This window comes from Rhinatrema bivittatum, chromosome 1 (genome assembly GCF_901001135.1).
Source record: "Rhinatrema bivittatum chromosome 1, aRhiBiv1.1, whole genome shotgun sequence".
In the NCBI taxonomy this organism is placed as follows: Eukaryota; Metazoa; Chordata; class Amphibia; order Gymnophiona; family Rhinatrematidae; genus Rhinatrema; species Rhinatrema bivittatum.
Window position 1 is genome coordinate 290,075,831 of NC_042615.1, and position 13,231 is coordinate 290,089,061.

General features: G+C 41.8%; 1 protein-coding gene across 1 annotated transcript in view; it reads right to left on the reverse strand.

Annotated features, from left to right (window-relative positions):
- Positions 1-8,096: 8,096 nt before the first annotated feature.
- The window catches only part of LOC115094954 (protein ZGRF1-like), a 50,145-nt gene continuing 45,010 nt past the window's right edge, over positions 8,097-13,231 (reverse strand). Inside the window, exon 6 of the mRNA XM_029608075.1 lies at positions 8,097-12,308. Within this exon, the coding sequence (XP_029463935.1) occupies positions 9,873-12,308 (2,436 nt within the window). The 3' untranslated portion in view covers positions 8,097-9,872. The remainder of the gene's footprint in view (positions 12,309-13,231) is intronic.

Genomic DNA, 13,231 nt, shown 5'->3' on the forward strand with positions numbered 1-13,231 from the left:
GATACGCGCGGAGCCGCGCGTATCCACTAAGGGGCGGATTTTCAGCGCCCTGCTCGCCTAAATCCGCCCAAAACCGGGCGGATTTAGGCGAGCAGGGCCCTGCGCGCCGGTAAGCCTATTTTACATAGGCCTACCGGCGCGCGCAGACCCCGGGACTCGCGTACGTCCCGGGGTTTTCGGAGGGGGGCGTGTCGGGGGCGTGTCGGGGCGGGCCCGGTCGACGCGGCGCTTCGGGGGCGTGTCGGCCGCGTTTTGGGGGCGGGTACGGGGCGTGGCTACGGCCGGGGGGTGGCCGCGCCCTCCGTACCCGCCCCCAGGTCGCGGCCCGGCGCGCAGCAGGCCGTGGCGCGCGGGGATTTACGTCTCCCTCCGGGAGGCGTAAATCCCCCGACAAAGGTAAGGGGGGGGGTGTAGACAGGGCCGGGTGGGTGGGTTAGGTAGGGGAAGGGAGGGTAAGGTGAGGGGAGGGCAAAGGAAAGTTCCCTCCGAGGCTGCTCCGATTTCGGAGCGGCCTTGGAGGAACGGGGGGAGGCAGCGCGGCTCGGCGCGCGCAGGCTATACAAAATCGATAGCCTTGCGCGCGCCGATCCAGGATTTTAGTGGATACGCGCGGCTCCGCGCGTATCTACTAAAATCCAGCGTACTTTTGCTTGAGTCTGATGCGCAAGCAAAAGTAGGCTGTTCGCGCTTCTTTTAAAATCTACCCCTAAATCCTGGATCGGCGCGCGCAAGGCTATCGATTTTGTATAGCCTGCGCGCGCCGAGCCGCGCTGCCTCCCCCCGTTCCCTCCAAGTCCGCTCCGAAATCGGAGCGGCCTCGGAGGGAACTTTCCTTTGCCCTCCCCTCACCTTACCCTCCCTTCCCTACCTAACCCACCCACCGGCCCTGTCTACACCCCCCCCTTACCTTTGTCGGGGGATTTACGCCTCCCGGAGGGAGACGTAAATCCCGCGCGCCAGCGGGCCTGCTGCGCGCCGGGCGCGACCTGGGGGCGGGTACGGAGGGCGCGGCCACGCCCCGGGCCGTAGCCACGCCCGTACCCGCCCCCAAAACGCGGCCGACACGCCCCCGAAACGCCGCGTCGACCGGGCCCGCCCCCCGACACGCCCCCGACACTCCCCCCTCCGAAAACCCGGGACGTACGCGAGTCCCGGGGTCTGCGCGCGCCGGTAGGCCTATGTAAAATAGGCTTTCCGGCGCGCAGGGCCCTGCTCGCCTAAATCCGCCCGGTTTGGGCGGATTTAGGCGAGCAGGGCGCTGAAAATCCGCCCCATTGTGTACAAATCCATGTCTTTATATATGTTCTGTGATTTTGTTCTTTACAATAGTTTCCACGATATTTCCTGGTATTAAAGTTAGTTTCACGGGTCTATAATTTTACAGATCACTCTGGAGCCCTTTTTAAAGATTGGGGTTACATTGGCCACCCTCCAGTCTTTAGCGTACAATTCCAACAACAGGTTACAAATTACCAGTAACAGATTTTTAGTTCTTTCAGAACTCTGGAGTTACACTATTTGGTCTGGGCTGTTTGCTACTCTTTAATTTGTCAATCTGCCTTATTACATTTTCCAGCTTCACCGTGATTTGCATTAGTTCTTCTGAATCATCACCACTAAAAATAGTTCCTGGCACAGGTATCTCCCAAATTCCTCTTCAGTAAATACCGAAGCAAGAATTCAGTCAGTCTTTCCATGATGGTCTTACCTTCCCCTAAGTGCCCCTTTAACCCCTCAATCCAACTGACTTCCTCGCAGGCTTCCTGCTTCAGATATATTTTAAAAGTTTTTATTATGAGTTTTTGCCTCCAAGGCCAGCTTCTTTTCAAATTCTCTTTTAGTCTGCTTTATCAATGTTTTACATCTAACTTGCCAGTACTTATGCTTTTTCCTATTTTATTCAGATGGATCCTTTCCCCAAGTTTTGAAAGTACTTTTAGCTAAACTAGCCTCTTTCACTTCACCTTTTAATCAAGCCAGCAGTCGTTTGGCCTTCCTCCCACTTTTTTTTAATGTGTGGAATACAACTGAAGAGGGCTTCTAAAATGATATTTTTAAACCATGACCACTCCTAATGTAAACTCTTAACCTTTGTAGCTGCACCTTTCAGCTTTTTCTTATTTTACCAGACTCCCTTTTGAAAATTTAATGCTAGAGTTGTAGATTTAATTGTCCTCCCAGTCATAGTCAAATTTGTTCACACTATGATCACTGTTGCTGAGCAGCCTGCCACCGTTAACTCTTGCTTCGAATCCTCAACTACTCCTTGTAGCAGTCATTTATTTTATCTAGAAACTTTACCTCCCTTATCCAATCTATATTGGGGTAATAGAAATCTCCCTTTATTATGTGCTGCTAAATTTATTCTTCTTGTTTATATTCTGAATTTTAGCATTTTCAAATTTGCATCAAATATAAAAGTTCCAAATTATCTGTAACTGATTAGTTTGCATTTTGAAAAACCAGTAACTGTAAGTAGCTAGAATTGTGTGATAGGATTCTTCAGTAACAGATAAACAAATTAGCACATTTGAGAAGGCACTGGCAGCATCAGACTGATTTTTTTCAGACTATACTCCCACTATTATGAAAAAGAACTAATAAAGTCTGAGAAATGTATTCTTACCTTATATTTCCCTTTCCTTGAATCCTGCTACACTAGTCCAGATATTGGGGGTTATTCCCCCTCAACCAGCAGTTGGAGGCAGCGGACACAGATTTTTCAGTGACATCATTATAGATACTTAGTGTTGCAGCCCAGCAAAAGCCAGTATTCTCATGACAAAAGCAACAGAAGAAGAAACAAAACTATTCCCATAATAAAAACTCATTTTTTTGTTAAACAAACCTAAAGAAAGAACCACTCAGAACAAATTCTCCCCAAACCTCCCTAAAAAAGGAGGAAACAGCAAAGAAGGTAAGCACACAAACTAAAAGGTAATCCCAGAGTTTTCCCAAAGGAAACAAAGATTTTTGCATAAAAATCCAAGCAAGCCCAAAACTTGCTGAGTGAGTCTTGCACTGCTGTAGCAGGATTCAAGGAATGGAAATGATCAGATAAGAATACATTTCTCCTTATCATCCTACTATACCAGTCCAAACATATGGGAAGTACACAAGCTAATAAATCCAGAAGGAAAGAAGTTAGGGCCACTTTGAAGACTCTAGCTCCAAAAGCTGCATCCTCCATGGCATGAACATTCAATTTGTAATGTTTTGCAAAGGAATGTAAGGAAGGCCAAATGACTGCCTTACAAACATCTTCCAGATCAAGAACTGAAGATTCAGCCCAAGAAGCATAAGCTCTTGTTTAATGGGCATGAATACTTTCTGGAACCTCTCATCCTTTCAAAAAATAAGCAGAACAATTGTTTTTTGATCCACTTAGCTAAATGCAACTTAGAAGCTTCTTTGTCCTTTGAGGTATTTCAAATAAGGCAATCTATCATATTTCCAAAACAGATTAGTATTAGTGTCTTCCAAATATCTCAAGAGAACCTGACAGACATTTAACAGACAGAGTGACTTCTCTGTACCACAACACTCCTCCCAAGAAAAAGCTTGTAGTGAAATTGACTGATTGAAATCAAATGAAGAAACCATTTTAAGCAAGAAAAGAAGGAACTGAACATAGTGATACCAAGTCTGAAGAAAAACCAGAAATTAATCCCTGTAATACAACGTCTGAAGTTCAGAAATACTTTCTGAAGACCTGGCCAACAAAAAAACTGCTTATAACGAGATATCCTTCTGAAAGGCATGCTGACGTGACTGGAATGGGAAATCCACTTCTGAGGATCAAATCTAAATTCCACTGAGGGTCCAAATGCCTGAAGTGTGTGTGTGTGTGGGGGGGGGGGGGGGGGGGGGGGGGGGCAGGGGGAGGAAATCTAACATTTTAGTTCCCTCAGGAAAATACACATCTGGATCAAACACAACTGATAACTCTTGGGACTCTATAACAGGAGATTGCTGCCACTTGAACATTAAGGGGCAAATTTTGAAAGCATTGCTCGTGCTAAAAGGCCCACATGTATGAGTCTCTGAGCTGTGCATGAGCAACGTGTATTTTAAACAACAGTAGTTATGTGCGTATGTTCGAGCAAAAAAAAAAAAAGACAGAAAAGGGGCGGGTAATGGGCATTCTGGGGGCCAACAGGTATGTAAGTAAAGCCAATTTTTTAAAAACCAGCTGCCATAGTGAGCAGCAGGCTGTTAGCCGCCTATGTTTACTTCTGCTCCTGATGAGGTATAAGTCTTCATAAATCTCGGTTTAGTCCTAAATTGACTGAGTGAGGGGTCTGGGTCAACTGGGGGGAGTGCAGGCTGAAGACCTATGGTTGACCTTGAGATGCGCTGGGCAAACTGGTAAACTAATGGGTAAAACTGGTAATGTCCTTAACACGTTTTAAAATCCACTTTCCTGTGCATGTTAAAATCAACAAAATCCTAAAGAAAATATACAAAATACATTTGCTTGAGTAATTGCTTAAAAGTAGGAGTATACATATACACATGATTTAAAATCCCAGTATGTGGGCATTCACACGCTTATTTTAAAGTTACCGGCTAAAAGAATTTAAAGATAAACTCTTTTCTAACCCTTTTTGTAGAAATGTTAAGATATCAGAGATATTCAACTTCCAGAGAGATACAGACCACTCTCTACAGCATATCTCAAACAGATGCCAAGCCCTGACATAAGCCAGCAAAGTGGAATTTTTATGGCCCTTCAGTAGTGTTGAGATTACTGCAGATCAATATGCTTTCTTGCACAACCACAACCTTTCAAAGGCCATGCCATAAGATAAAATAGCCCTGGTTCTTCAATTAGAGTTGGTTCTTGATTTAGAAGACCTTAAGTCTCTTAAAATTGGATTGGGAAATCCACGTGAATTCTTTCAAGACTTGCATACCAGTGTTTTCTTGGCTTATCTGGAGATACAAGAATTATGAGCAAATACTGGTTCTTTATTTTTTGCAAAATCCACTCTATCAGAAGCCAGGGAGGAAGTCATACAACAGCTCTCTCTCACTTTGGCCATGCTGGACCACAGAGTCTTATCTTTTTGTAGTTGTACTCCTCGAGTTGATTGAATAACTAGAGAGCCTTGGAATTTTTGTAGGTTGCTATCAGATCCATATGGCAATCCCCAATGATCCACTATCTTCTGAAAGGCCTTCCAGCTGAATTTCCAGTTTCTGGGATTTAGTATGTTTCTGTTGAGAAAATTAGCCGGAACATTCTTCATATCTGCAATATGAGCTTCAGAAATCTGAAGTAGATCTTGTTCTGTCCATTGAAACAGAAGAATTATCTCCTTGGACACCCCCTGACTTTGGGTACCACCTTGTTTGTTAACATATACCAGTGCCATAGAATTGTCGAACAGAACCAGAACCACTGTTCCTTTCATTCATGGAAGAAAGTGAACGCACACCCATTTGAAGGCTCTGATTTCTAATCTGCTGATGAACAAGAGACCTCTTCCTAATAAAGTCCCTGCACCACCTGGCAATTAAAATTCCATCCCATTTAACTCGCATCTGTCTTGAGGTTCACCCACTGAGGAGGTTACAGACTCACTCCTTTCCATAAGTTCAGTGGTGGCCATCATATGAAATTCTGTCTCACTCACTGAGGAAGAAACAGGTGAACTTTGAGGTCCTGAGACGGAGGAGACCAATACGCAAAAAGAGAAATCTAGTGGGTGCATGTGGGCTCTGTCCCTCAGAACCAGATCTAAGATGGCTGCCAAGAACCCAGAAACTGTAGATAATCCTAAACTCTGGGAGCTCTTGAGCCAGAAGTTTCTCTACTTGACTCAAAATCTCAACTATCCTCTGATTAGTCAGGTAGGTTCAGTCCAGGAATTTCAGAAACTAGGATAGAAAATACTTGCTCTTGGAAAGATGAGTAACAGCCCAAGACGTCTGAGACCTGTACAACTTTGTTAGACACCAAAAAACCTTCTTGGGTGGGATCTGATCCTGATCAACCAATTAATGAGATAATGAAGAACCATGATCTCTTCCCTTTGTAATAAGGCTACCACCAAAAACACCATTAATTTGGTGAAGGTTTTTGGGCTGAGGCAAGACCAAAAGGGAGTGCTCTGAACTGAAAGAGTTCCTCCAGGAAGTAAAAAAACAGAAATCTTTGATGCGCTTTTCTGACAGAAATATGAAAATATGCTCCTGAAAGATATAGGGCAGACAGAAACTCACTCTGATGCACAACTACTGAAATGGACCTTAAGTCTCCATTTGGAAATGAGATATATAGCTTGCTATTTATTCTTTTTAAATCTAGGATGTGCCTGTAGCAACCCTCCTTCTTTGGGACTACAAAGTAGATGGAATACTGACTGAGACCCTGTTCTTTGCATGGCACTAGAACTACTGCTTGCAAGAGCTGAAGCTTCTCAATGGAAGACTGAACTGTTTGCTTTCTGATGGGGGAACTGCATGAAGAGACCATGAAGGCATTGGGAATCAAAGTGGTAAACTCCAGAGCATAACCATTCTGAAAAATCTCTCAAATCACTCATGCAAAGTTATGTGGGTCCACTCCTTGATAGTCAAAGGTGACTACCTATAGGCACTTCCAAGGAAAGGACCCACCAACCTTCATTGGGTGGAATAACAGGAACTTGTGGAAGCTGTCAACTTACCTTTGAATTTTTTAGCACCTCAAAATCACTGATTTTTACTTTTCTATCTGGAGATTTGAGAGGCTGATTGTTACCTAGCCCATAGCGCTTGGAGTCTCAGAATTGATCTCAGTCTAAGTTCTTACAGAATTAAGGACAAACCTTATCTTCTGGCATCTTTAGAGACTTTATCCTTCTGAGATTTTTACCAATATTTCTGTCTTCCCAAAATAACTTTCCCTTGAAGGGAATTTTGCTCAGATGCACTTGTGAATCTGCATCTGCCATCCACTGACAGCCATAAAAAACCTGTATGCTGCCACCAAGAGGGCATAGACCTACATGAAATTCTGATAAGATCATACATAGCTTCAGTAAGGAACACAGTCCCAGACTCAAGCTGAAACACTCCTCTCCCTCAGAAAGCTGCTGTACACAGTACCAAACAGCCCAAGTCACATAATATCCAAAGATAGCAATTTGTGCTGTCAAAGCTGTTTAGGTGAACACATGCTTTAAAAGGACTTCAGTCTTCCTATCGTGTACATCCTTCAGGGTGATGGCCTCCTCAATTGCGATAGCTGTGTTATGTGTAACTGCCAAAACCAGGGCATCTACCTGTGGCACCTGAAAACAGCATTGAGAGACAACTAGAATTAAAGGGTGCAGTTGCAATCTGATACCTTTAAGTTCAAGAGATTGCCTTTCATTTCTGAATGTAGTGGAAATGTTTTAGATGATTTGCGAACCCCCCTGAAGAATAGAATCCCATCCAGATCACTCCTGTAACTAATTTGACTTCCTGAAGGATAAAACCACCTGGGTAGGCAGGGAACAATATTGAATGATACTGTTATCCTCCCACTTGGAGGAAAGTTCCCCCTTTCCCAGGAAACTACCACTAATCACTTTTGGATCCTCCTCCAGCTTAAAAGACTGGAGGGACCCTCAAGGTATCCTCTAGACTGATCAGTTTTGCTAACTTGGATCACTTGGGAAGCATCTGACCTGTGGTTGAAGTCTTGGCATAGGGCTTTGGCCTGTTAAAAGAGCAGCTCTTCCTCCTTCACCAGGGCTCTGGAAGGCATAGTAAACCTGTGCAATATCTGGAATAAAAATTGGAGAGGAATGCCCTCTAAAAGAGAGACCAGGGGGTTGGTTGGAAATCAAAGGCAGAATCCTCCAAAGGAAATAAAACCAGAGGCAGAAATCAGCACTTCAGACTGTGCCTGCCTTCCCAGCATGGCCCTCCAGCCCTGCCATATTGGAAGAAGAAAGCCCCATTGCCTCTGCATTTCCTTCACTTCCTGAATCTGAGTGGGTGGGGGAGTTTCCCCAGGAGAAATCTCTTTCCGTCTGCATTCAGGAAAGTAGGAGCCAATGGAATTGTTGATATTTTTGTATTTTTAAAAATGTATTAATCGCTTAACACAATTGGCCTAAGCGATATACATAGTTACATACATAAAATTAAAACAATGAAATCACAAAGTTTCACGGAAACTAAAATCAAACAAATTTCAAACTGACAAATATTATAAACAATAAAAATCGTCATAATAAGACTAAAAAAACAAACCACTGTCACATCTATATATGAAGTCAGATGACATTCACTTCATTGCATTACGACTTAAATGCATGGGCAAGGAGAAATTCTTTATAAGTTCTGCAGAGTTGACCGCAATTGCCACACTCCAAGCAGAGACTTCTACGGAATGGAAGAAGTTTTGCCAGCCAAATCCTCAGGCCAACGTCCGAGAGAAGGCTTGTGGGCCAAAGGCGTTAGAAACTTACCAGCTTTCCAGCCTCTCTGCATCAGCAGGCACCACCTATAAACTTTCTCTTTTTTTTTTTTTAGCTTTATGAAGAGAAGACATAAAAAGGCAAGTGAAGGGGGGAGGAAAGAGGATAGGGAGAAGACTTTTAGAGGGTCTTGCTAAGCTTCAACAGCTCTCCTTCAATTCTACAAAGTAACCTCTGGGACTGGGAATTTGTTAAGTAGGCTCACTGGAATTGGGAAAACCAATAGCCTGGTCCACAGTCTAAGACAGAACTGCCAGAAAACACTCCACCACGCGGGACAAATCAAACCTGGGAACCAAAGATCCTGCTGCACTAGATGAGTAGGTCTTACTATCTGCCGGAGATAGAAAATACTGGCTTTTGCTGGGCTGCACCACTAAGTATATGAGATGATGTCACAGGAAAAGCTGCATCCTCTGGCTCCATCCACTGGTTGGGGGGGTGGGGCAGAGAAATAACCCAAGTGTCTGGACTGGTGTAGCAAGATGATAAAGAAAGTCCAGATATTTATCTTGGGATCTTCCAATCTTTATTCCAAATATCTTGGAATACGTCTGACAATCAGCCCTATCAACAATAGGAACTATGGGAAGACCTATAATGCAATTGTAGAGTGAATATAGAAATAGGCCATGAACAGAGCCTTGGGAATCCCCAAGCAAGAGATGAGAGAGAGGAGATAGTAAATGAGCGAACAGACAAGCACGAGGACATGGATCTGGATAGAGTGAGTAAAGCCCGGGAGAGAGTAAAGTGTAAATAAAAATATGGATGACGGCGTCAAAAGATTCAGGAAAGTCAAAAAGAATAAAAATAAATGTAAGTGTGTTCAACATTTGCAACAGAATAATTCACAAATCACAGTGCAGCTAAGGCAGAATGGCTGGAAAAAGCATGAATACAATAGCTGAAAGAGCAAGGGAGTGGCAAAACAGATAACAGAAAACTTTTTTTTACAAAGTGTTTGAAATAAATAATAGTACAGAATTTGAGTGATAGCCAAACTGATTTCAGTTTTTAAAAATCTTTTTATACTTTCAGAGTAAGAAGGAAGGTGGCAGTAAAGCATTTCAGAAAGATATTCTTTTACACACACTTTAAATTAGATAAAATCATCTACAGTGTGATACAATACTCTTTAAAAAAAAAAAAAATAAATAAAAAATTGGGGCTTTTAGCTTTTGTGTGCCCATGCTCTGTAATTTGTAAATAGATTGTTGACTATCTATAATACTTGTTTATATGATTTTCCTCACATGTTATAAAATAAAATGTACTTCTAAAAACAAAGTTTACAATAGTGTTACATCTGCTGCTGAGAAGATAGACCTTGTGTCAAAAGTTAGGAAAACATTTTAAGCAGAAATCTAAGAAAATTAAATACAGACTATATATGCATACAGGGCAGTAGACCTAAGCTTCAGCTTCCCTAGTGGGATCATCCTCATCTCCAGCAGTACTTGGCTCAGGCAACAAGTCAGTATTTTCCCCTCTCATCATTTCTAAGCCTTCTAAGCTTTCTAATGCTGTGCTATGTTCAGTCAAGGATCTCAGAAGAGACAAGTCTTTTACCAGCCGAGAAAGGGCTAGGGATTTGTCTGCATTCACCCATCTTTTCTGACAATTTCCTTCTGAATTTTCATATTTGTCTCCATTGACAGCAATTGTGTTGCACGACAAATTAACATATGCTTCCAATTCTTCTGAAAGATATTTACTTCCTAAAGATGGAATAGAAGTTTTAGAAACACAGGGATCTTCCACTTCATTATCCAACTTGCTAGATGTTGTAGCACAACATTTTTTTTTAATCAATGCACAGCAGTTCTCATCACCATTCTTTAGTGATACAGTCAGCAAAGGACTATCTGATGTAATGTCAGGATCCCTGTAGCTCAGTGAAAGGTCTCGAGATTGTACTCCTTTGTGTACTATAGTACCTTTCTCAGACACATTTGTAGGAGCAGAAAATATATACTCAGGAGACTGTAAAAACATCTCTGAAAAAGGTGAGAGGCAGCTAGAGGTGACTGGTGCAATTTGCTTAATGTTTTGAAATATCTCAATTTCTCTTGATTCATCTACCTTACGATTAAACTCACAGAGAGTCATTCCTTTGTGCTCGGAAGCACTAGTGTGTTCTTCATTCATCATTAAAGAGTTTGTAAGAACAGATACTTGGGATAAATTAAAAGCTTTCTTATCATCGGTGATTTGGAAATTTTCTGCATTTGCTCTCTGTATTATGTGTTCCGATTCCGAAGGCTTGAAATCAAGCAATGATTCAGGGGAACTATCTTTTACAATTCTCTCCTCATCCATGGATATTTTATCACTAAGCAGTGCCTCACCATTTATAGATTTACAAACATTAATATTTGCAGACAGTGACATGTTTTTAATCAAATTATTTTCTCCCTGATTGCTTGTCATCTTTTCAGGACTTCTGACCCCATTTTTGACTAAAGTACTTTTTAATAAGCTTTCAGAGCTTGGGGAAAGACTGCTACTTTCCTGTGGTTTATCCTCTTCTGAAACCCCAAAGTCAAAATTATCCAACAGATTGAAAGTGATCTCCACAAAGTCCTGCAATGGATCACCGAAGTCTCCTGACACAGGCAATATATCTTTCACAGCTCCACCTGCAGAAACAATATCATCATCAACTATACCCTCAATGCTATTACCTCTACTTTCTGAAAGTGTTCTTGGCGAAAGCCTACAGCTCAAGGATTCAGCAGCAGGAGAAACCTTGGGATCTTTCACACTGTCAGTCAGATGAGTTGTACTGCCATTCTGAGCAGTTTTCTGCAAGACACACAATTCCTTACTACTTGCTGAATAATTAGAACCTTCCAAGGACAAACTGTTTGTGATTTCATTAAATTTAGATGTTTGACTCTTATTTTCTTTGTCTTTGGGGGCATGTTCACTACCTGCTGATTTATATGCTGCTCCATCATTTCTACAGAGTGTGGAAAGCAAAGTTGCTGCATTCTGATCCCAGGAGCTCTGCTCATAGTTCTTTTCCATTGATCTATCACCATTGGTTCCATCTCCTTTTTCATTAAGTTGCTGGGATCCAAAAATATAGATTTCATCTTGACTGTGGGGTTCCTGCAAACCCAGATGCAAACAATGGAATTCTTCCAGGTGCTTCTTTTCTGTCTCACAGGGCAGATCTGTTGGCCTCTGAGGTAAATAAATATCCCATTTACTTTTAGAAATGCTATTGGAGGGATGCTTTGGTTGTATATTTTCCCTTTCTTCTATAACATTACTTGTACATAAATCTGTATCAATGCACTTCTCAGATAAATCATTCATATTTTCTCCAAGCTGATCCCCAGGATGACACTGTGCAGCTCCTAAACTCTTCTTCTCTTCAACTACTGATGTTGGGTTGAACTTCAAAAGTGCTAAAATCTTTGTTCTGCTCCTTATATTTTGTGAGACAGTCACACCGCTGGGAGTTGGGGAGTCTTCTGCTGAATATGGAACAGCTCCCTTGCATTTTAATTGCTCGACTGTAGATTTTGCAGTAATGGAATGAGTGTATTTTTCAGTTTCTCCCACCTCATTTGGAAATCCCACAGAAGAAGCAGAGAGCAGGGAAGGGTCCAACATGCCAGGCTTTTTGTCTGGTGCAACAGTGTTTCTCCAAAGTATATTGCTAGAGGTTGCAGGCAAATTAATTTCTGTATCTTTTCTGTACACAGTGGAAAACAATGAAGAAGTGGTATAAGATGGCGAACAGGAAGTATAAGATCGCTTAGCAGGAGGGGAAATGGCAGGTGCATGAACTTCATCTGCTGTTTTCTTTGGAACTTCACGTGGTCCTTGAAAACCCTAGGAGAGCAAAGTAGATTGCTGGTTTTACATTCTCTGAAAAATATTTGATAGCAAGTATTTTGTGCACTTTCACTGCATTTAAAGCTACCCAGACTGCATTTCTGCAGACTAAGCTGCTGTTTTACAATTTCACAGTCACTACTATTGCAGGGGAAAAAAAAAGAAAATGGGTTGTAACAAAAATGAAAATATTAACCACCCACCAAAATATTTAAAAATACAATTGTATTTATTCTTTAGGATTTCAGACCCCTCTAGGACCATTCTCAGAAAATCAAAGGCTTATCATATAGTTCATAAATTATACTAATGATTTTCTAAAAATATACATAATGAAAGTGTGAAAAAATCCTAAATTTTTCAAGAATTCGTTCAATGCTCAGCATTTCATGCATTTAACATGCTGTAAAAGAGGAATTTTCTTACAGACCGCTTTCTTCTATTAATTCTTACAATATTCTGACCAATGAATACCTCCAATTGGGAAATGTAATACACCAGCAATACCCTGAAGCTTGCAAGCTCCATGATTTCTGGGTTGAATTCCTCACTTCCTATTGCATGCTGTTCTTCCCCACTCTAAACCTGCATCAGCGATATGATTATTATGGAAAAAACTTAAATAAAAATTCACCTTACTAGGAGCAGCTTGAAGAAGAACTTGTCTATCAAAGACCATTATCTGTTAATGTCCATTATTCTGTTCTACAGTATTTTGTGAGGATTTCCTCCAGATATATGAAACAGATCTGTTCTGGTGGAATATGCTTTAAGGAAACTCAAGTCTTATGAGCTTTCACATATAATGCAGTTATACAACAATGAATGTATCTGGGAATGGATGTAGAAGAAGCTATAATCCTTCCTTGACAGTACCAAACAGAACTAATAATATGCAGTCATAATAAAAATGAGACCAT